Below are 23,512 nucleotides of genomic sequence, written 5' to 3'. Positions count from 1 at the left end.
GATGGTGGGCAGAGTTTAATTGACGCCAGCAGAGTGGGCATGTCAGCGGGGTGGGGTGGGGGGCTGCGGTGTTGGAAAATCGGGCAGGAGTACTCGCATCATGGAAGCGATGCCGGGTTCCTGCGAGTAAACCCACTGGAGGGACTGGGGAGACTCCCATCACAGGAAATAAATCCTGGACGATGAGTGAGAATAAATGATCAATCTTCTGTTTCTATGTGTTATATCGAATAATTAATTTTATAATTGAGATGGTTTTGAGATTTTTGACCATTAGCTCTTTGAATTACAGGTGGCATATCGTCTCCAGCATTGATCAGGCAAGAAGCTGCAAGTCAGTAGGTCTACCAGAAACCATCAGTCATTTCCAACATTGGCCGGAATTTTCCGGCCCGTTGGTGTGGGGCATTATGGCAGGTGGAAAGGGGCAATATGGCAAGAAGGCCAAAAATTGATTTCACGACGTCATGAAGCCAGTTAGCTGGGTGAACGGTTCAAAGCCAATGAGCACAAAATCCACAGCTCAAACTACAACAGCTGAACTTCACCCATTGTCCTATCTGTGTAAGTTATAGCAGGTTAAAGACCTATGGCATATGGTCTACTAGAACTGTCTCTCTCTCTGCTATTGAATTATTACACTTGAATAACAACTAACCCAGAGAATAATATAAATTACCGGTGGAAGCTGCAATACAAGTAAGAAAGATGGGAGATGGTACATCTTAATAGAAATAATGGAGAGATCATTTATTAATTGGAAGGCAGAAGTCTAGATGGTGTAGAGGAACAAAGAGATCAGCGTACAAGTTCATCAACCAAGTGTTGTCACAGGTTAGTAAGGCCATTGATGAAGCAAAGCAAGTAACACTCTTTATTTCGATAGGTTAAACTTGTATCGAGCATTGGTTAGAGCACACTGTGTCCAGTTCTGGTCACCATATCACAAAAAGGATGAAGAGAGACTGGAGAGGGTTTGAGAAGATTTACAAGGGTGATGCCAGGAATGTGTGGATATACACATCAGAAAAGAATTGACCGGCTTCGTCTCTTTTCTCTTGAAAAAAGAAGGCTGAGGGCTGAAATAACAGAGGTGTTTAAAATAATGAAAGGTTTCGATAGAGTGGATACAGAGAGAACATTTCCCCTTGTGAGGAGGGTCATGACCAGAGTCCATTAATGTAAGATCATCACCTAAAAATCCAATAGAGAACTCTAAAAAACTTTTTTTTATCCAAAGAGCGGTGAGAATGTGGACCTCACTATCACAGGGAGTGGTTGGAGCAAATAATATAGATGCATTTAAAAGGAAAATGGGTGTCACTTCAAGGCGAGCACTTATTGCCCCATACTCAATTGCCCTTGGGAAGGTGGTGGTGAGCTGCTTTCTTCAACCACTGCAGCACCTGTTGTGAAGGTATTCCCACAGTGTTGTTGGGAAAGGAGTTCCAAGATTTTGATCCAGCAGCGATGAAGGAATGGTGATATATGTCCGAGCCAGATGGCATGTGACTTGGAGGTGATGGTGTTCTCGTGCAACTGCTACTCTTGTCCTTCTAGATGGTGAAGGTTTCCGCTTTGAATCGTCTTATTGAAGACGACTTGAGAAGTTTCTTCAGTGAATCTTGTAGATGGTGCACACTGCAGTCATGGTGTGCTGTTGGTGGAGGGAGTGAGTGGGCTATCAATCATGTGGACTACTTTGTCCCAGTCCAACTGTGTTGTCACAACTGCACCATGAAACATGTAGTGTAGAATTGTATCTGCAGCACAGCAGTGACCCAGAGACTGATGGACCAAATGATTTACATTTGTCTTTGCTCCATTAAATAGAAACATCAACCAATTTTATTTCAGCCCATTATCCCTGTGTGAGACATAATGTTTCCCAATTATCCAGTTTTGAATCATCAGTGATTAAACATAATTCATCCATTATTAAGTTTCACCAAATCATCACTCTCAATAGTGAAACATTGCCAATTGATTCATTTTTCTAGTGTTTCTAATAGAAATTTATTTTCTCATCCCATTATATAACTTCTTGACAAGCTATTTGACAACTGTGCTCTCAAATGAGAAACTTTCTTTACTCCTTTAACCTGGAAAGTTAGTGGGTGATAATTGACTGGGAAAGTTGGTTACGGCTGACAAAACAGAATCAAGAGCAGAGATAAATTGTTTGCAGTTCATTAGTTTGATTTGAGTAAACATAGAGTAATGACAAAAGAGTAAAACATGGCAGGTATTTTCAGTTTTTATTATTATACTTATACAAGGATCAGTATTTGCTATGAAGTAGTTCTGGGGAACTAACTCTCACACTTTGCATCCCTTCCAGGATCAAGGTACTTGCATAAGTGGATTTGATGGCATGTATCTTCCAAGCGCTTCTGGAGGCCTCTGGATTCTGGGAGATGTCTTCATTGGACCATATTATTCCATCTTTGACAGAGGAAACAATCGTATGGGCTTCGCCAAATCTACCTAATTTACTCTTCCAGGATTTAATTTAAAGCACATTCTGATCCCATTTTGAGGTTTTGCTCATTCATTGGCGATGATTGAAGTAGTGGGCCATAAGGTAACACAAGGTGAAAACCTAGGAAGTCTCCAGTTCATGAGTGCTCAAGGTCATCTGATTATGCATGAGACGCAGCAAGGAGGAACTCTAAAATAAAGTCAATGAGCTGGAACCTTTTAATTACATCTGGATGAACTCTTACCGCACTGACCCAGACATTCAACAAAATGGCTCGACAAAATGTGCTTTAAATGGTTACTCTTGCAAAGTCAACCTTGGATGATAAACCGCTTTGTAGATACACTAAGATTTTCCTTCTACTTTCAGTAGCCCATAATCCTAAATGAAGAGCTGCCTGTACTTTGGATTAATTGCTATGTACATTAGATCACATGTACAATGATCTATTCTGGAGCCATAAGCTGTCGAAATGTTTTGCCTTAATCTAGGCTTGTACATGGAAAGCACGCTAGATGAACTTAGTAAAACACATTACAGAATCATAGAATTGTTAGAGTGCAGAAGGAGGCCATTCAGCCCCTTTGTGCACCGGCTCTCTGGATGAGCAATTCCCTTAGTACCATTCTCCTGCCTTCTCCCTGTGACCTCGCCCATGCTTCCTTCTCAGAGAACAGTCTGCTTCCCATTTGAATGCTTCAACTGAACATTCCCTCATCAGAGTCTCAGGCAGTACATTCCAGATCTTAGCCTCTTCGGCATAAAGAAGTTTTTTCTCATGTTGCTTTTGTTTCTTTTGCCAATTACTTTAATCTGAGGCCTCTCATTCTCGATCCTTTCACTGTGGGGACAGTTTCTCCCTATCTACTCTGTCTAGACCATACTGAGTTTAAATGCACAATGTATGCAATGTCTCTGTCCATTATGAACAGAAGTGTGAACCATTCATAATGTAGTAGATGAAGCATCTCCACATGATTTACCTACACAGATTGCTTGGTAAATTGGCACATCGAATTGCCCATCATTATAAAACTGCCTAGGTTTACTGCCTAAGCCGAACTTGTGACAATTATCACCATTGTGAATTTTACTAAGATCTTGCAATGAGGTTGCATCTTGTTGGTGAACGCCAGACTTCTTTTTATCTTTACTGAGAATCTTTTATTTCTTGATTAGCAAAAATAATGACAATAAACTTTGACGCATTGCAAGCATATTGTCCGTTGTTACTGTTTTGGCTCGATCTGATGGTGGGCCGCACTTCACTTCACTTACAAACACATTAGTTCTCAGGCCTCATCTGAATAATGTGAGTTTGTCCCACCTCATTTTCACATGTAAGATGCTTATCACTTGTTTTAAGTGTCCACCAGGAATAGCTGAATAAATGGCCAGTCCTAATATCAAGCAGCACATTTATTCAGATCTCCTTGGGGCACAGAATGTTAGTGGCTGAAATTAGTCCTCTTTCATTCCATTTTTTGCCTGTCAAGAGGATGTAATGTAGCCCAATTTCTATTCTCATAAGTCTAAAGCCGCCTATTCCTCTGCAACATTTCTACACTTAGCATGTTATGTCTCAAATTGCTTCAAGGCTGTATCCCAATATACTGTTTGCTGAAAAAAATGATCTAATTTGCATTCAAATTCTTCCGTTTTGTCATGCTATGACATCATGTTGATCCACAGTCTCATCCCTCGGTTTGGTGGAGGTTGCAGGTCATGTGCAAGCTGCACATAGTGACCATAGGAACATAGGACTTAGCAGCATGAGTCAGCCATTCTGCCTTTTGAGCCTGTTACGCCGTTCAATAAGATCATGGCTGATCTGGTTGTGGCCTCAACTCCAGTTTCCTGTCTGCCCTCCCTAACCCTTGATTCCCTTGTCTATTAAAGAATCAGTTTACCCTGCCTTGAATAAATTCAATAACCCAGCCTCCACAGCTCTCTGGGGAGAGAATTCCACAGACTAATGACCCTCTGAGAGGAAAAATTTCTCCTCATTTCAGCCCTAAAAGGGAAACCCCCCATTCTTAAACTGTGTCTCCTGGTTCTGGTCCCCTCCAGAAGTGGAAACATCCTCCCAGCGTCAAATTACCTAAGGATCTTATATCTTTCAATAAGATCACCTCTCATTCTTCTAGACTGCAATGGGTATAGGCCCAACCTGTTCAACATTATTTCACAGGATAAGCCCTTCATTCCAGGAATGAACCAAGTGAAACTTCTACGCATTCTTGGAATGCAATCATATCTTTATTTAAATAAGGAGATCAAAACTATTGACAGCATTCCAGAAACAAAAACAAAAGATGCTGGAAAAACTCAGCAGGTCTGACAGCATCGGTGGAGAGAATGATACAGTTAATGTTTCCAGTCCGTATGACTCTTCTTCAGAGCTAATGGGAAGTGGAAATGTGGTGAAATATATACTGTTTAATGAGGTTGGAACAGGTGAAGCTGGATAGAAGGCCAGCGATAGGTGGAGGCAAAGGAGAGATTGCAAAAGATGTCATGAACAAGCATTCCAGATGTAGTCTCACTGATGTCCTCTACATCTGCAGTAAAACATCCCGACTTGTATATTCCATTCCCTTTGCAATAAACACCAACAATCCATGTGCCTTCCTCATCACTTGCTCTACCTGCACACCAACTTGTTGTGATTCATGTACCAGGACACCCAGACTCCTCTCTACCACTGAGTTATGCAAGTTCCCTCCATTTTAATAGAATACTGCTTCTCTATTCTTCCTGCCAAAGTGGACAAGTTCACATTTCCTACATTATACTCCAACTGCTATTTGTTTTGCCCACTCACTTAACCTGTGTATGTCCCTTTGCAGACTATCTACCTCCTCTTGATAACTTACTTTCCTACCTATCTTGGAAATTTGCAGATTTAGCTCTCCGAAATTTGGTCCCTTCATCTGAATCAAAGATGTAGATTGAAAAAGGTTCAGTACCCAGCCTGTGGCCTTCCTGTCAAACTGAAAAAGACACATTTGTCCCTACTCTCTGCCTCTTGTTCACAAACTAATCCTTTATCCATGGTAATATGTTACCCCTTATATCATGTGTTGTTATCTTCTGTAGTGACCTTTGATGTGGCACCTTATCAAATGCCTATTGGAAATCCAAGTGCAACAAATCTACAGGTTCCCTGTTATCCACCTTGCTTGTTACTTAAAAAACTCTAAGAGATTAGTTAAACATGATTTCCCTTTCACATCTCATGTTGACTCTATCTGATCAGATTATGATTGTCTAAGTATCCTATTACAACCTTGTTAATAATGGATTCTTGCACTTTCTCTATGACAGATATTAAGCTAATTGAACTGCAGTTTCCTGCTGTCTGTCTCCCTCTTTTCTTGAAAAAAGGTGCTCTGCTTTTTAATTTAGCCCCGAGCTGCTCAAAATCATAAGAAGTTGAACCTCTTTCCTAGCCCTATCAATGCTGTTGGTATCAATGTGGATCACACCAGCTGGATCTTCCCCTCCTCACTACAAGTTCCTCTCCAGCCCACAGCATATGTCCCAAACCCTGGCACTGGGCGGGCAACACAGCTGTCTGGAATAGCGCTCTTGGCTGCAGAGAGCTGTGTCAATCCCCCTGACTACACAGTCCCTGACTCCCACTACATTCCTATTAACTGCCCAGCTTGAATGAATTCAGTGAAACATAGGCCTGAATTTTTCACTCTTCGGTGGTGGGGGGGGGGGGTCAGGTGTGTGCCCGACACTAACGAGCATAAAGAGACGTGCGGTGTAGTCGGCTAAGCGTCTTGAAGTCATCGCGGACTCGTGCGGAATTTCGGATAACAGGAGCGCACGGAAATCGAATGCGTGCCCACCCACAATGAAAAGGCCTATGAAGGCCATTAAAGTAATAATTACGCTCAATTTTTCACTGCCCGTCCAACGGGATGGTCAAATGGGCAGATAAGTGGCAGATGGAATGTAACCCTGAAAAGTGTCAGGTGATACACTTTGGAAGAGTAATTTGACAAGGAAGTATTCAATGAGCCGCATGACACTAGGAAGTTCTGAGGAACAAAGGGACCTTGGCATGTGTGTCCATCGATCTCTGAAGGCGGAGGGGCATGTTAGTGGGGTGGTGAAAAAGGCATATGGGACAATTGCCTTTATCAATCGAGGAATAGATTACAAAAGAAGGGAGGTTATGTTGGAATTGTATAGAATCTTGGTGAGGCCACAGCTGGAGTAGTGTGTGCAGTTCTGGTTGCCACATTATAGGAAGGATGTGATTGCACTGGAGGGGGTGCAGAGGAGATTCACTAGGATGTTGCCTGGGATGAAACATTTAAATTATGAAGAGATGTTGGGTAGACTGGGGTTATTTTCATTGCAGCAGAGAAGACTGAGGGGTGACCTAATCGAGGCCTATAGGATTATGTGGGGCATGGGCAGGATGGATAGGGGGCAGCTGTTCCCCTTAGTTGAAGGGTCAGTCACGAGGGGGGCACAAGTTCAAGGTGAGGGGTAGGAGGTTTAGGGGGAATGTGAGGAAAAACCTTTTACCCAGAGGGTGGTGAGAATCTGGAATGCGCTGTCTGGGAGGGTGGTGGAGGCGGATTGCCTCACATCCTTTAAAAAGTACCTGGATGAACACTTCACATGTCATAATATTCAAGGCTATTGGCCAAGTGCTGGTAAATGGTATAGGTAGGTAGATCAGGAGTTTCTCATGTATCGGTGCAGACTCGAAGGGCCGAAGGGCCTCTTCTGCCCTGTGATTCTGTTATTATGTAATTCTGTGATTCTATGGCTTCTCCCATTTTGTCTTTTTGTGCTCATTTTTTCCTGCAGAAACACTTGTGGTTCGAATTGAGAGCTTAGCGGGCCCTCAAGATTTATCTCCCCCAGCCAGCTTCTTCCAAAGAAACTCGGTCCCCTGCTCTGACATTACAAATAGGGGTCATTTTGCCGATGTTCCTCATACTGCACCTTGAAGTATCATACCCTTTTCATATTTAATTCTTCTCCGATGTATGTCCTCAGCTTTGTGTCCGAAACTTCTAACTTCAAAGGATGGGTTCCTTTATTCAGATATCTAAATGTATGCTCTCTAATGATAGACACCACCGCTCCTGTATCAATTCCCATTTAATGGAAAGTCCGTTAAGTGTAATGTTTACTTGGATTGGTTCGGTTCTACCCTCTGTGAGACTATATAATGAATGGATGTCTGATTCTATTTCTTCTGCATCTTGTAGATAGTATGCAACATAGCCACAGTGCGCAGATGTTCGAGAGAGTGTCTTGCATGGTGTTTGGCTCATCTGGTTAGCACATCAATGGCTTCCCAAAATAAGTATCAATTCATTCCTATCCTTAAATAAGAACTATGGTGTTAAAAAACAACATACACATGACATTGTAGCAGCAACATTCACAGCCAACCTGTGTATTTCTGACCCTTACATATCAGAAAAGAAAATCTGAAAGCACATGTGATCTCATTACATGAATCACCAAAATTTAAGCAACAATTTATTACAGATTGCAACGTCCTTTTTGTCCTAATGCTGTCAACATGCTATGAATTTAGGGACAAATGCCCATTCAATGGGTGCTTCACAGAGCAGTCAACTGACATTACACAAAAATAAGCTCAATGTCATCCAGACACAAATTCATTGCTTATCAGTCTCTGAGGCAATATGTTCAAATTACAACACCCAAATAATTAGACGAATCATTTATCATCAATTTGTAAATAGAATTTGAATATCTTTATCAGTTATAATTATATTAATAAAAGTCATTGCTATTTAATAATGTGACAAATTGTAATCTTGGGGTTTGGGGTCATTTAATTTGGCAGCAATATCTGCTTTTCCAACAAGGTCATCATGTTTGATATCTACCAATTATGGAAAAGCTCTTAACTGCCTAATCTGTTATCCACATCTAAAGACAATGGAAAGGATTGATTCGGACCACTATAAAAGCAGCAACAACTAGAACCCATTTGCAGGAGCATCTGATATTTCCCTTTTGGAGTCATTTCACTACACCAAGGGACAAAGATGAAGTGGTTGCTCTTTGCACTTGTTTGCATTCATCTCTCTGAATGTTTAATCAGGTAAGAACATTTGATCGGAGTCTTGGTTCTGAAGTTAGATTTGATATGACTGTTTCCTCACAGATGGAAGATGATAATGCCATCAAAATGTTTTGAGTTTGCCTTGAACATTTCAATTCTGAATCTCTCATCTGCCACGAGGAACATAGGAACAGGAATAGGCCATTGAGCCCCTCCAGCTTGTTCTGTCAGTCACTGAGTTCACGGATGATCCTATGACCTAACTCCATATTTTTACCTATATCTCTTAATACTTTTGGATAACAAAACTCTATCAATCTCAGGTTTAAAATTTACAATTGACCTAGCACCAATTGCCACTTGTGGAAAAGAGTTCCAAATTTCTACCCTTTGTGTGTAGAAGTGGTTCTTAATTTCACTCCTGACAGGTTTGGCTCTAATCTTTAGATTAGACCCTTAGTCCTTGACTTCCCAAACAGCAGAAATAGTTTCTTCCTATCTAACCTGTCTGTTCTCCTTAATATCTTGAAAACTTTGATCAAATTGCCTCTTAATCTTTTAAGTTCAAGGGAATACAACCCTGGTTTGTGTAATGTCCCCTTAACCCTTGGAATGCAGGTATCATTCTGGTAAATCTATGCTGCACTCCCTCCAAGGCTAATATATTCTTCCATAGGTGTGGTGTCTATATTGCTCCAGGTGTGGCCTAACCAGGGATTTGTATAACTGAAGCATGTTTTGTACCTCCATGTATTCTAGTCCTCTAGATATAAAGGTCAGCGTGCCATTAGCCTTTCTGATTATTTTCTGTACCTGTTCATGACAAGTTCATTATATTAACAATGCCTGTGTGCTTAATGGGCTGATTTGTCTTTGTGCCCAATCTTGCCGTCAACTTCCTGGTTACATAGTTATAAAATGCCAATGAAAGATCAGAAAATTGGATGAGCAGGCTTCCATTAGCTTCTCCCTTAGTCCCTCATGCCTGGGGTGTTGCAGCCAACTGCATTTTGTGTACTAGATAGCATACACACTTTTCATATTGTAGCCTCAATAAGGCCCCATGATGCATGAGAATTACTTAGAATACCTATTATATTTGTGAAGATACAAGTGGGCTTTTGCCATCAAAGTCCATTTTGAGTAGTTGGAAGGAACGGTTCCTGTGTAATTGGGCTCTTAAAGATGAATAGAAAATGAATTTTCTTTCTGCGACATTATAGTTTTTTGCATTTCTGATATATTGGCCAACATTGATGAAATTTGTCATGTGTACGGAATATTTTTGTGTGGGGGACAATTTTGATGTAATTTTTGTGAGATTTTTTTTACCAATATCCACAAGAAAAAGCCTGAATATAGCAGACATTAAGTGAAGTGTCCATAGAACTTTAGCTGAACATGAATTGGAGAGAATGTGGGGATTCAGTGATAAATACTACATTCTGAAAAGGAAAGAAAAATCCCTTCTCAGTGCTCCACAAACAATCAGCATGCATCTCAATCCATGAAGCTGTTATTTAAACAGAAACTGTCAGATATTGATAATCCCATTTTGGAAATAGTTGTGCTTATTATGGCCTAATCCTGCTCCTAATCATTATGTTCTTTTGTGTGTATCCCTTCTTACATTAATCTCTGTTTTGTGTATATGCCACTTTTGTTTACGAAACTGAACATAGTCTGTGTGCATGACACTGTAAGATGTAGCGAAAAATGTAGAAGGACATATTTGCCCAAGTGTTGACCCTCTTTCACTCCTATCCTTGCAGAGTGAAACTATTTAAGGGTAAGTCTGTCCACAATATCTTGTGGATTACTTGAGGATTTCATGAAGAAACACCCATACAATCCCCTTTCCAAATTCCGTGGACCATCCCAGCAGGACTCATCAGGTTCAACAGAGCCATTAGTGAACTACCTGGATGTAAGTAATCTGTAGTGTTTTTAAGGAAGAGCAGCAAATAGAATAGAAATGGTCATCCTGATTGATTTGAATGCATTCTGCCCTTCATTAACCCTGCCACCGATATCTGAAATCTAAAATTACAGCAAATATTGCTGGCAATCATTTTGCAATAGATATATTTTAGCACAGCGCTAAGAGAGTGTATCATTGAAACTGAAAATAGCCCCTTGCCATTCCTACATATTTTACTAAATGCTGATTTGCTCCCATTCCTCATTACGTAAACCAATGGGATATTTGCCAAAAGTAGCCCTGTCGCCTTTAGAGATCTTTGTTAAGCATTTGGAAATCTAATTTGTTTTAATTAAACTGCGGGGGCAATAAAAGTGTAAAATGGATGCAAAATTCGTTCCCATTATGGTTGGGTTAAACGCATTTCCTAAACTAAGCTTTTAGAAAACTCAATGCTTAAACACATTGGATCTGTAACACATCTCTACTGTACTTTGTCTGAGAACCAGATCCATTTCTAATTTCACATCTTCCTTTTAATTTCCTGACAGCTGTCATACTACGGAACAATCAGCATCGGGACTCCACCTCAGAGTTTCCTTGTCGTCTCTGATACTGGCTCTTCAAACCTTTGGGTCCCATCGGGTTACTGCTCTAGTCCAGCATGCCGTAAGTAAATCTAGACCATAGAAGGAATTCTCATAATGGCACATTTTGGTACACAGAACCTTGGAGGTGATGCAGTTAATTCTTTTCAACTCCAATTTGCTTCATTATGATTTTATAATGCAATTATTAAGCACTAAATTCCCACTTAGATTCGCTGTTGTGTAATTCAAGTAATTGGTTTCTTCAATTTCTTTAGCCTTTGGATCATCAGGAATAATTTTTATCCAAAAGAAGGTGGGAGCTGGGTTGATTCAGGATCCAACTTTGTATGTTATAGCTTAGATCTCCAGGTCAGTAATCTAAAGCAGGAAGTCCTGTGCCTCTTATTTTCCAAGCACATTGTGTTCATGACCTAATACTCGCTGAGTCATCGATGTTACAACCAACCAATGAAATATTAGAAGGATGTAAATAATTTCCACAGATCATCAAGTTTTTTATTTCCAAATGAATGAAACTGGGTAAACAAAACAGTGGCTATATGAGAACTACCTCCTGAATTGACCTGGAGCTGGCAGACCTGAGTTATACTGTCTGCCCAGTATTAGTGTTGAAGCAGGGAGTGGGGAATGGGCTCTTATTGTAATCCTGTAGTTTTATAGTCACCATTACAAATACTCACTTTTGGTATGAAACTTATTTGTAATTAATTGAATTTAAATTGCCCAGTTGTTGTGGTGGGATTTGATCACATCTCCACAACATTCGTCCAGGCCAAATTGTTGTATTGAAATGAAAACTGTAATCTAATGATACTAACTGGATAAGATGGGCTTTTCTTGTAGGTGATCATCGCAAGTTTAATCCGCATGCGTCCTCAACATTTCACCTTTCAAACAAGTACCTTTCTATCCAATACGGTACAGGCATAATGACTGGTGTACTGGGATATGACACTGTCAGAGTAAGTCAAACTAGCTGATTTCCCATGTCTGAGGGGCCCATAGAGAAGTCAGTGTTGCAGATTGTGTTCTAATTTTAATTCTTTCACGGGGTGTGGCTGTTGCTGGCTGGGCCAGCATTTAATGCTCATCCCTAATTGCTCTTGAGAGTCTGACCAAGGATCTTCAAACCTCAAGAACAACTTCCTTCCCTTTGTATTTCATCATGCTTGTGTTAAAGGCTCACAATCCATCAGCTTTACTGATTCTTTTTTGCATCTGCCAACTGGCTTTTAACAATTTGTAATGTTGGGCTCCCGAGTCACTCTCCTCTACCATTCCTCATTTCTCACCATTTGGAAAGTACTCTTTTACCTTCTGTCCAAAGCGAATGGCCTCACACATACCCACATTGAACTCAGCATGCCCATTCACTTATTCTGGTTATGTTCACTTGCGACAATGTGCTGCCATCTGCACTGCTTGCTCTCCCTCCTAGCTCCATGTAACCTGCAGTCTAATACAACTCACAATTCCTTCATCTAATTATGGTGAAAAGATGAGGCTCCAGATCAGATTCCCGGGGAACACCACTTGTCACATTCCACCAGTCTGCATGTATATCCTGTATCTCCTCTCTCTGCATCCTACTTCCCAACTGATTTCTAGCCAAAGTTAAAAGTCCACCTCAAAAGTACGCCCTTGCTTTCGCTAATCTTCTCTTATGTGGAACCTTATCCAAAGTCTTTTGGATGACCTGATGTACAACATCCATTGACATTCCCTAATCTACCTTACAAGTGACCTTTTCAAAAGGTTCATCTTGTTTATAAGGACATGACTTATCTTTAATAAAGTCACAATTGCTCTGTCTGACCAGCTCACACTTGTTTAAGTACTGGGTCAATCTCGCCTCAATCACAGATTCAAGTAGTAACTGAGTGCATTTCAGAAATAATTCATTGGCTGTAAAACATTCTGGGGTATCTGAACAATATCTGAAGGTTCTACATAAGTAGCAGTTTCTTCTTTCTTTAATTTACAATCACTTTCTGGTCCACCTTTTTTGGCACATCATCCCCAAGATACTTTGGGGCGACTGTAACAGTATCTATCGAGAATTGGCCAACTAATGGTGCACACCTGGCCTATAGAGACAGAAACTCTGATGCTCAGCTGGTATTTTGGGAAAGGTTATCCAAGGTTCCCCTGACAGTCCTTCCATTTGTTGTGGAAGAAAAGTCACTTGGAGTACGGAGATGGTTAAAGTCAGAAAATCTTTATTTTGAGCAGGGAAGGGAAAGAGCTAAGCTATAGAATCTCTCAAAGAGCAGTTACAATAACACACATTTATACACAATACAGCTTCAGCTGGCTACATGGCCGAGTATATTTTGGCAGCTCATGGACTTCAATGTGTCCCCGCAAAGCACATCACATCATATTCTCATAGTCAAGCAAGCTCATGGGAAAGTACGAAATGGAAAAAAATACAAAGCTTATCGGCTACAGTAACTTCATCTCTAACAAATCACATTTATAAAAACAGCCCAGGTGTGTCAGCAAAAGATTATGGAAAAATACAGCAAAAGAATCTGCTTTCATGAGTATAACTCAAAGTAATCTTTTATCCCTTTATTTCCCAAATCACATATCTTCCTCAGCCTCTGGAAGAAGAAGTGGTGTTCCAGAAAATGTTTAAAACATGATGTGTTTCTTCAATGGCTTGGACCGGTTGGGACCACATCTGCCCATTTGGAGACTGCAGTGTCTCACCTCACTAGATGTGTTGGTGTCCAATGATGCACCAGAACCTGATTGAGACGTTGGAGTGGAAACTTCTGGTGTAGGGAGTCTGTATCTCTGTCTTCACACTCCCAAAGGCATTCACCTAGCAACGGGCAGGAGGGGGTTCTACACCTTGCGAGGGCAATTTCAAACAGCAGAGACCAAGATACTGGCAGAACCCCAATGTGTTCATTACTACCAGGCCTATGTTACTTGACCTTCTGACAGAATGACCTACTGTAAGATATTTAAACAGTTTTCGTTTCAATTAGGTATCCAACATTGATATCAGCCACCAAGAATTTGGTTTAAGCATCACTGAGCCTGGCAGTTTTCTTTATTATGCTGAATTTGATGGAATTCTGGGAATGGCATATCCAAATCTTGCCTATGGAGGTGCCACAACTGTTTTCAAAAACATGATGTCTGAGCATCTGCTGGAGCAACCTGTGTTTGCTTTTTATCTGACCAGGTGAAGTATAATGTTCACGACTCCTAAATTAATCTTTTCATAATGAATATCCAACAAAATCTACACAATCATTGCCTTTGCTTTCCATTTTCTCTTTATCAACACCATTAATGTTATCAGCTGGATTTTTCTCTGGCATAATTCTGTAGGTGACACAATGTTGGGAAATTAAGCAAGATAAGGATTGGAGGCCGGTAGTCAGATCACCATCCCCATCTGCACCAGAGCAAAGTGTCTTCCAGCTCCCCCTGCCCCATCTGACACGGGGTCTTAGTCACTTGACATTGATCCAGCTCCTCATAAAGACACCGTCCCCTATTCATGTTGGAGTTGCTTAAATGAAAGCCAACGACTACTGCATTGGTGGAGCACTTTTCACTTATTGGAACAACCAGAGGAACTATGCAGATTGAACAGTGGATGGAGCAGGTATTTAGGGAGTGATTAGAGGGAGGTATCTAAAAGCACAGTTAAGGAATTGACTTTTGAGGATGAAGAAAGTTTGAAATAGAATTTTCAACAAAAGAAAAGCTATCATGAATCTGGCACCATCAGCAAGCATAAGATGCACAGTAAATGGGAGATGGAGCAGACAGTGCACGCTGTTAGTGTTGGAGGAGATCACAATGATACAGTTAGACAAGGCCATGGAGGGACATGAGCATCAAGAGGGAAACTTTGAAGCCAATACACTGGATGACTTCGAGTCAAATGCAAACCAGAAAAGTGAGAATCAAACTACACAAACCTGGCAAAAGATTGCAAGACAAATAAAATTTTATAGTTGAGAGAATAATAAAAGTAGATCAGCCATATTAATAAATTCAAAAGCAAAATCAAAGTGTTATATTGTATATTTACTGGAAGTATAATGGCCAAATTCAATTTGGAAACCTTCTTGATATACGATGCATACATTCACATACATTAATCTCCATAAACAGTTGGCATTTAGATTTCTAAAAATGGTCACATAATCATGAATGTCCTTTTCCTCCCTAGTGTGAAGGTCAACGGCCAGGTAGTGGCTTGTGAAAGCGGTTGTCAGGCCATTGTCGATACTGGCACCTCTCTGATTATTGGCCCTGTCTCACCGATCCAGAGAATTCAGCACGAGATTGGTGCAGAAGCATAAATTTATTCTGTGGTAACCTGCATTGCATTTTACCATAAGAAGGAGATGATTTCACCTTAAATTTTAAAGGATACAAGGTCTTAAATATTGTGTGCAGTTTTGGTCTCCTTATTTAAGGAAAGATGTAAATGCGTTGGAGGCGGTTCAGAGTAGGTTTACTAGATTAAAACCTATGATGAGCAGGTTGTCTTATGAGGAAAGATTGGACAGACTGGGCTTGTTTCCATTGGAGTTTAGAAGAATGAGGGGTGACTTGATTGAAGTATACAAGACCCTGAATGGTCTTGACAAGGTGGATGTGGAAAGAGTGTTCCCTCTTGTGAGTGAGCCCAGAACTAGGGTTCATTGTTTTAAAATTGGGGGATCAAGAGAATTTTTTTCTCTCAAAGGGTTTTGCAAGTTTGGAACTCTCTGCCTCAGAAGATGGTGGATTCGGGGTCATTGAATATTTTTAAGGCAGGGATAGATAGATAGATTCTTGTTAGGCAAGGGAATCAAAGGTTATCAGGAGTAGATGGGAATGTGGAATTTGAAACACAAGCAGATCATTCATGATCTTATTGAATGGTGGAGCAGGCTCAAGGGATGAATGGCCTAGTCCTGCTCCCATATCTTATGGTCCCTCTATTTAAAGAGGCTCAGATGCATTCATTACTATATTTTACACTTATGCTAAAATTAAGGAAAGGCTCAGAGCAAACTGATAGTCAAGAATTCATTTTAAACATAAATAAAACCTGTGGTCCCAGATTATACCACTGTTAACCTCTTGTTTCTCAGTTCTACAGCTTGGTGTGAACTGTCATAACCTGCCCACCATGCCCTATGTGACTTTCACCATCAATGGAATTGAGTACCCCCTTTCTCCTGACCAATATGTGCTCCAGGTATGCTTTAAACCTTAGGCTGCCAGAATCTCCACAGCATTGTTCATCATCTCAGGGTGTCTGATATTTGTAAAGGTTTCAGTGCAATGGCTGTACCTCATTTATATTTATATTTACATGGAACTTTTATTCATTATTTCTTCCACTCCACTTTCTTTCACCAACTTTAGTTGAAGTATAACTGCACAATTAGCTGAATGACTTCCCTCTGTTCTGTGAGACTGTTCCTTTAAATACAGTTCTGTGGGTACCTGCTGACCCTAGTACAACCTCAAATGGCTCTTTCTTAAAGTGTGAGTCAGGAGAGCAAGTTTTCTTAACTTATTCAACATTGTACCACACTTTAGGCCAACTCTGTCTTTACCCGTTTGCACACATTCCAGCGCAGTAATCAGGAGTGGGGGCTCAGGCTGATTTGTCGTCCACTCATAACATGTGGCAGTTCCGGCTGAATCATTTCCCCCAACTCACTAGCACACATGCCCTGAGAATGAAAGTCTCTGCCCGTTCTTCTTCAAATAGGGTTCTCACCCACATCACTCCTTGACACAGCACCACCAATAAAAAGGTGAACTGCTAGTTTATCCACTTGCCAAGCACTGCTTTCTAAGAAATGTCAGGTTGTTCTGGTCATCATGAAGTTTGGGGCAAATGCTTCTTCTCCTGCCTGTTAATTTAGCAACTTCGTATGTAATATAGTTTGTCATAAAAGCAAGTGCATTCTTATAAGCAAACAAATGTAGGAAAATCTATTGATTTGTTCTTCATTGCTTTACTTGCAGAACAATTACAATGGACAAGAAAATTGTTTAATCGGATTTAGCACTTTGGCTCTTACCGATTCTGAAGACCTCTGGATTCTTGGAGATGTCTTCATTGGAGTCTACTATTCCATTTTTGATCGAGGAAATAACCGAATGGGCTTTGCCCGGGCTGCCAAATTTGTTCATTCATGGCTTTGTTTAAATTGCTTCCTCGACCTCTCCCCGATTCACATTTACAAATCTTCCCGACATTCCTCACAATTCCCAAACGCAACAGGCATCATGGTGGTACCAATGATTTCAAACAATGTTAATAATTTACACAGATGAAGAAGGTATTTGATTTTAAACCAAGCAACATGCGGGCTGCCTGTTTGGCTCTGAATCTATTTAGTGTTGTACTTTGCAAAATATTATTGGAAAAAATTAATGGACAATAGTAAAATATAAATATTAAAGTATCAGAAATGCATTAATAGCTCTGATCTCTTTGCTATGAGCACTGGAGGTGGCTGAGATACACTCCAGTTTGTGCTCACACTACACAAAGATATCCGTGTGACTGATCTATGATAAATTCCCCAGACACTAGGAGTCAACTGAATACAGCTTTCAGCCAAATTGTATTTACATCTTTGGCTTTAGAGGAATAACTATTAATCTAATGTGCAGATTTTGAAATGGGTTTTGGCATCTGTAGCAACTTTGTTTAGGGTCAGAGTTCTCTGTTTGTTTTCTCCCATTTCTGTGTTTAAGATCGTGTTGCAGCTTTTTACCTTTGAACCTGATCCTAAGATGGCAGCTGCAGGTCAAGGCAAACCCAACAGTGCAGCGCTCAATAAACCCCTAACACAAAAAACAAAATACTACAGATGATGCAAATCCAACATAGAAAAACAGAAAATGCTCAGTAGGTCAGGAAGCAGCTGAGGGGAACGAAAGTTAGGGTTAATGTTTCAGGTCTATAACTGTTCATCCAAAGGGTATGTAACATCCTGGCCTGAAACACTAACTACATTCACAAAATTCTCATGCATCACTCAATCTATTCAATCGATTTTAGTTCATCCATCCAGCAAAGTCCTACATTTCCCCATTGCACCATCAAATGAGTATTTCATTAATTCAAGTCTTTTTGCCTCCATCATTGTGTCTGTTCATGACTCCAAGCGTGAAGAAGAATTTACTGATAACATCCCTAAATCTACCTTGTACTAGTTTGTGCATGTGTCCCTTCTCCTATTTCCATAGTTTACTTTAAGGTATTCCAGATAAGCTTCGTTTCTCTGAAATCCTCTTCCCCCAAGTTGAGAAGTCCAAGGGGTAAATGAAGGTCCTTAACTCTTGGGCACTAACCTCCCAGAGCAGATTGTCCTCCAGTTCTAGGGCTCACCAAATTTTCATCCCAATGAAATCTACAGTAGAAGAGCAAAAATATCGGGAGAGCATCCTGAAGAAGGAATATTAATGCATGGTAGAAGTCATTTTAATTTTTAATCATCAGGCATCTCACCAAATTTCTTTTCAAGGGTATTAGGTAAGATCCATAATGGGCTGTAGATTTTTTATATAAGGCTCTTTTATTTTCTTTGCCCAATATCCATATGAGTCCTTCATACAGAGCTTGGTGCCTCTCCCTGATGGAATCTAAGATCTAGCCCACACATCCCACAGATTCCAGTTCCTTCAGAGACAAGTTAGACATTAGCTTAAAATCCTTACTGCACAGACAAAATCCTGCCCTACCGATCTCTCACGTGATTTATTTCCAACCTGTTAATTTCTCATTTCTCTGCCAGCCACCAAGTTATCCACTTATGTTTCCCACTTGGCCGCAATCTCTAACCACTCAATGCTGGTTCAGATGGGAATGTGACGTTTACACTTGTGGATCCATTCTCATGGATGCAACAACCTCTTGATCAGAGTACTTGCTCCTCTGGTTTAAACTTAAGCATTTAGTCAAAGCTAATTGTAGCAACTTGAATCAACTGTATCGATTTGAACATCACTTCCAGGCTGACCATCCTGTCTGTAAAACAAAAGATAATAAAATAAAGAACATAGTCAAGGAAACAATGTCATCAACATTGACATATTTCTGCTTTAGAGGTTTAGCACTTGGTGATGTGATTGTCTACTGGAAATTGTATCGAAATCACCATTTTTCTAAATCAAAAACTTGAAGGTATTAATTGCAATATTGCCATAACTACTCCAGGAAACTCTTACCATCCAATTGGATGCTATCTGTTCCAGTTGATCAATCCTATTTTTAAATTAATTAAACATGATGTGATCTGTTCTCTCGTGGATTCTATTTGGTTTCAATTCTAAACTGGCAGTCTGATTACTCAGCAGAAGAGCACTACCATTGGTATATGTGTTTGTGTGTGTGTGTGTTTGTGTGTGTGTGTGTGTGTGTGTATGTGTGTGTGTGTGTTTGTGTGTGTGTGTATTTGTGTGTGTGTGTGTATGTGAGTGTGAGAGTGTGCGTGTGTGCATGTATGTATGGCTGTGTATGTATGTGTTTGTGTGTGCGCATGCATGCATGTTTATGGTCATCTTCACTTAGAAACAGGGTGAAGGGTAATGTGCCTTCATTATAGATTTTTGATTTTGTTCAGTAAATTATTCTTAACATTAATAACATCCTCCTTTCTGGTTTTCAATCTGTTTTACTGCTTGAAAGTCTGAATCTTTGCCTGTAACCATCCTGCACATGAATGAAAGTTGTGCATGTTTTGATATATACCTAGGCCGATTTCTTTTATGCCAGTTAAAAATTTTTAGAATTAAGGATTTAAAGAATTCAAAGAATATTTAAAGAGCAGGCAAATAGAATCCTGCATTGTACAAACTCCAATGTGAATGGTACCGATTTTAAAACAGATATAACATTATAACTAGGTTTGACACTACATTAGATGTACACTTCATCTATCATTAATCAAAGTGATTTGAAGCTACTATCTTCAAGGTGCTTCACTCCAGAGTCAAATGGTGCCTTAGCTACAAGATTGCACTGTGAAGGTCTAATGGTGCAGTGGGTTGTATACGCTACATCTGAATCAGAAGCTCTGGGGTCAAGTCCAACTGCAGCATTTAGTATCCAAGGAAGGTGCGTTCATAATTTGACCAAACAGACTGATTATCAGCAAATCCTTTCAATGCATGCCAATGTCAGGCAGTAAGAGTGGCAGAGGTTCCTGGTCAGCCATGTCATGGAAAGAATGTTGGCGCCTCTCCCATCACTATCAATAGCTCCAGATTACAACATGCATGGAAAAGTACATGTTGCTGCAGCAATTCTGCCTCACTGATCTGGAGCACACCATTACAGGTTTCGTATTGGAGCTAGTTTTACATTATTGTTAAATTTACACTGTGAATCCACCCAAAGATTCACCCATCATCAGAGGGAGACAAACACTACAGCTAAAACCTCCAAGAAATCAAAGCTCTCTAAATTTCTTTCCAAATCCCGGGATAACCAAGTGGAATTTTAGGGTCTCATCCGATCTGACAGAGCACATTATCCAGCTGTGGCCAGTCCAGAAATATTATTCTCTTCCAGTTCCAGTGGTACAATTGCCCTTAACAATAAGAAAAACCAAGAGGAGAAGCATGTTTAACTGCAGCCTTAAATTTACTGACCATGTGGTCACTGGGAACAGTAAACTGATGTGTTCCAAAGATTGGATGAGCCAGTGTCAAAGATGATGGTGAAGCTCTGTGGTGGATTCCCAATGCTGATTGTTTTAAAGTATGAAAACTGTCAGCAAAAACAAAAAGACCAAAATATATCAACTGGAAATATAACAGCGCAACTTGTGTTGTTGGGTTCATATTCCTCAACACCCATCAGAAAATGTAAATCTCCCGATCCCTCCTTTTCAAATCGCATGATATGGGAGCAGAAGTTTGCAGCCGTTAAATGTAAGAGAGACGATGGGCAGAGTTTAATTGACCCCAGCAGAGTGGGAATGTCAGCGGGGTGGGGTGGGGGGGCTGCGGTACAGGAGAATTGGACGGGACAAGTTGGAGGTCACTCACCAACAAGACGGCTTGTTTCCTGTGGCTGCATAATTAATGAGGCAGGAATGGGACGATACGGCACGAAAAATCCACCATTGCAGCCGGCTTGTAAATGACTTTTTCCCTGCCCGCTACTGCATTGCGTGAATCTGGAATGGTTCCACCCATTGAATCAAAACCCCCATCTCCAGATCAAAAGGGTGAACAGTTCAATGCCAATGAGCACAAATCCACAGCTCAAACTACAACAGCTGAACTTCACCCATTGACCTATCTGTGTAAGTTATAGCAGGTTAAAGACCTATGGCATATGGTCTACTAGAACTGTCTCTCTCTGTTATTGAATTATTACACTTGAATAACAACTAACCCAGAGAATAATATAAATTACAGGTGGGAGCTGCAATAAAAGTAAGAAAGATGTGAGATGGTACATCTTAATAGAAAGAATAAAGAGGTCACTTATTAATTGGAAGGCTGAAGTCTAGATGGCGTAGAGGAACAAAGAGATCAGCATACAAATTCATCCACCAAGTATTGTCACAGGTTAGCGAGGCCATTGATGAAGCAAAGCAAGTAACACTCTTTATTTCGATAGGTTAAACTTGTATCGAGCATTGGTTAGAGCACACTGCATCAAGTTCTGCTCACCATATTACAAAAAGGATGAAGAGAGACTGGAGGAGGATTGAGAAGATTTACAAGGGTGATGCCAGGAACGTGTGGGTATACACATCAGGAATGGTTTGACAGGCTGGGTCTCTTTTCTCTTGAGAAAGAAAGCTGAGGGCTGAACAGCTTTAAAATAACGAAAGGTTTTGATAGAGTGGATACAGAGAGAATGTTTCACCTTGAGGGGAAGATCATGACCAGAGACCATTCATGTAAGATAGTCACCTAAAAATCCAATAGGGAACTCTGAAGTACTTATTTTTATCCAAAGAGTGGTGAGAATGTGGACCTCACTACAACAGGGAGTGGTTGGAGCAAATAATATAGATGCATTGAAAAGGAAAATAAAAAAGCACATAAGGAAGAAGGGAATAAAAGATGACAATGATAGATTTAAATGAGGAATGGCGGGATGAAGTTCAAGAAGAGCATAAATGCCACATGGACTCGTTAGGACAAATGGCCTGTTTCTGTGTCGTATTTTCTATGTGGTTCCATGTGATGTAAATTTGTTTTGCATTCTTCTCTTTTGTTTAGAAAACTGACAGATTATTCACATCCAGGGTGCGAATCATTGGTTCTGGTCTCCTACTTGATCACACATTCAGAAAGCTGACTGCAAGCGAGGCTGATGAGCAGCCACTTCATTTTGCCAGTTGGGTTGGTTTGGAGACTCTACAGAACCTAAAGTTTGGGGTCAGAGCAGGAACGTCTATACTCGTTCTGCCCAAACTATTCCATTGGCACAAGGCTTCAGATACGATCATTCAGTATGAAAAGTAAATATTAATGTACTCATGAGTACATGATTAGTTTATGCCAAACTTAATCTTTTCTTGGAAGGACACTAGTCTACTTAAATGATAACCAATTGAGAACATTAGGATTATAATAAAACATATTAATTATTGTAGTATTAAATCCTGAAGGAGAGAATCTATCTCCACTTGGAGACGCAAGGTTTGATCAGGGATAGTCAACATGGCTTTGTCGGAAGGAGGTTATGCCTAACAAATTTGATTGAATGTTTTGAGGAGCTGACCTGGTGTGTAGATGAGGGTAGTGCAGTTGATGTAGTTTATATGGATTTCAGCAAAGCCTTTGACAAGTTCCCACATGGGAGACTTATAAAGAAGGCAAATGCACAGGGGATACAGGGTAATTTGGTAAGGTGGATTCAAATTTGGCTTAGTTGTAGGAGACAGAGGGTGATGACAGAAGGACGTTTTAGTGACTGGAAGCCAGTGACCAGAGGCATGCCACAGGGGATTAGTAGGTTTGCGGATGACACAGAGATTGGCCGGGTGGTGAACAGTGAGGTTGAGTGTCTTGCGCTACAGGAAGATATAGATGGGATGGTCGAACGGGCAGATAAGTGGCAGATGGAATTTAACCCTGAAAATTGTGAGGTGATACACTTTGGAAGGAGTACTTTGACAAGGAAGTATTCCATGAACAGAATGACACCAGGAAGTTCTGAGGAACAAGGGATCTTGGCATGTGTTTCCTTGGATCTCTGAAGGTGGAGGGGCATGTTAGAGGGGTGGTGAAAAAGGCATATGGGACACTTGCCTTTATCAATCGAGGCATAGATTTCAAAAGTAGGGAGGTCATGCTGGAGTTGTATAAAACCTTGGTGAGGCCACAGCTGGAGTAGTGTGTGCAGTTCTGGTCACCACATTATAGGAAGGATGTGATTGCATTGGAAGGGGTGCAGAGGAGATTCA

At 40.5% G+C, this 23,512-nt stretch overlaps 1 protein-coding gene across 1 annotated transcript; it reads left to right on the top strand.

Moving 5' to 3' along the window:
* Nucleotides 1–8,541: 8,541 nt before the first annotated feature.
* Nucleotides 8,542–22,568, top strand: LOC121281995 (pepsin A-like). The gene is made up of 10 exons (XM_041195313.1): nt 8,542–8,597; nt 10,347–10,485; nt 11,031–11,148; nt 11,934–12,052; nt 14,090–14,289; nt 14,685–14,718; nt 15,245–15,410; nt 16,205–16,311; nt 17,094–17,255; nt 22,323–22,568. The coding sequence occupies exons 1-10, from the start codon at nt 8,542–8,544 to the stop codon at nt 22,566–22,568; spliced, it is 1,347 nt and encodes a 448-aa protein (XP_041051247.1).
* The last annotated feature ends 944 nt before the right edge of the window (nt 22,569–23,512 follow it).

This window comes from Carcharodon carcharias, chromosome 9, assembly GCF_017639515.1.
Source record: "Carcharodon carcharias isolate sCarCar2 chromosome 9, sCarCar2.pri, whole genome shotgun sequence".
Classification (NCBI taxonomy): domain Eukaryota; kingdom Metazoa; phylum Chordata; class Chondrichthyes; order Lamniformes; family Lamnidae; genus Carcharodon; species Carcharodon carcharias.
Note: the sequence above shows the minus strand (reverse complement) of the source record. Positions and strands in the feature narration are given on the sequence as shown.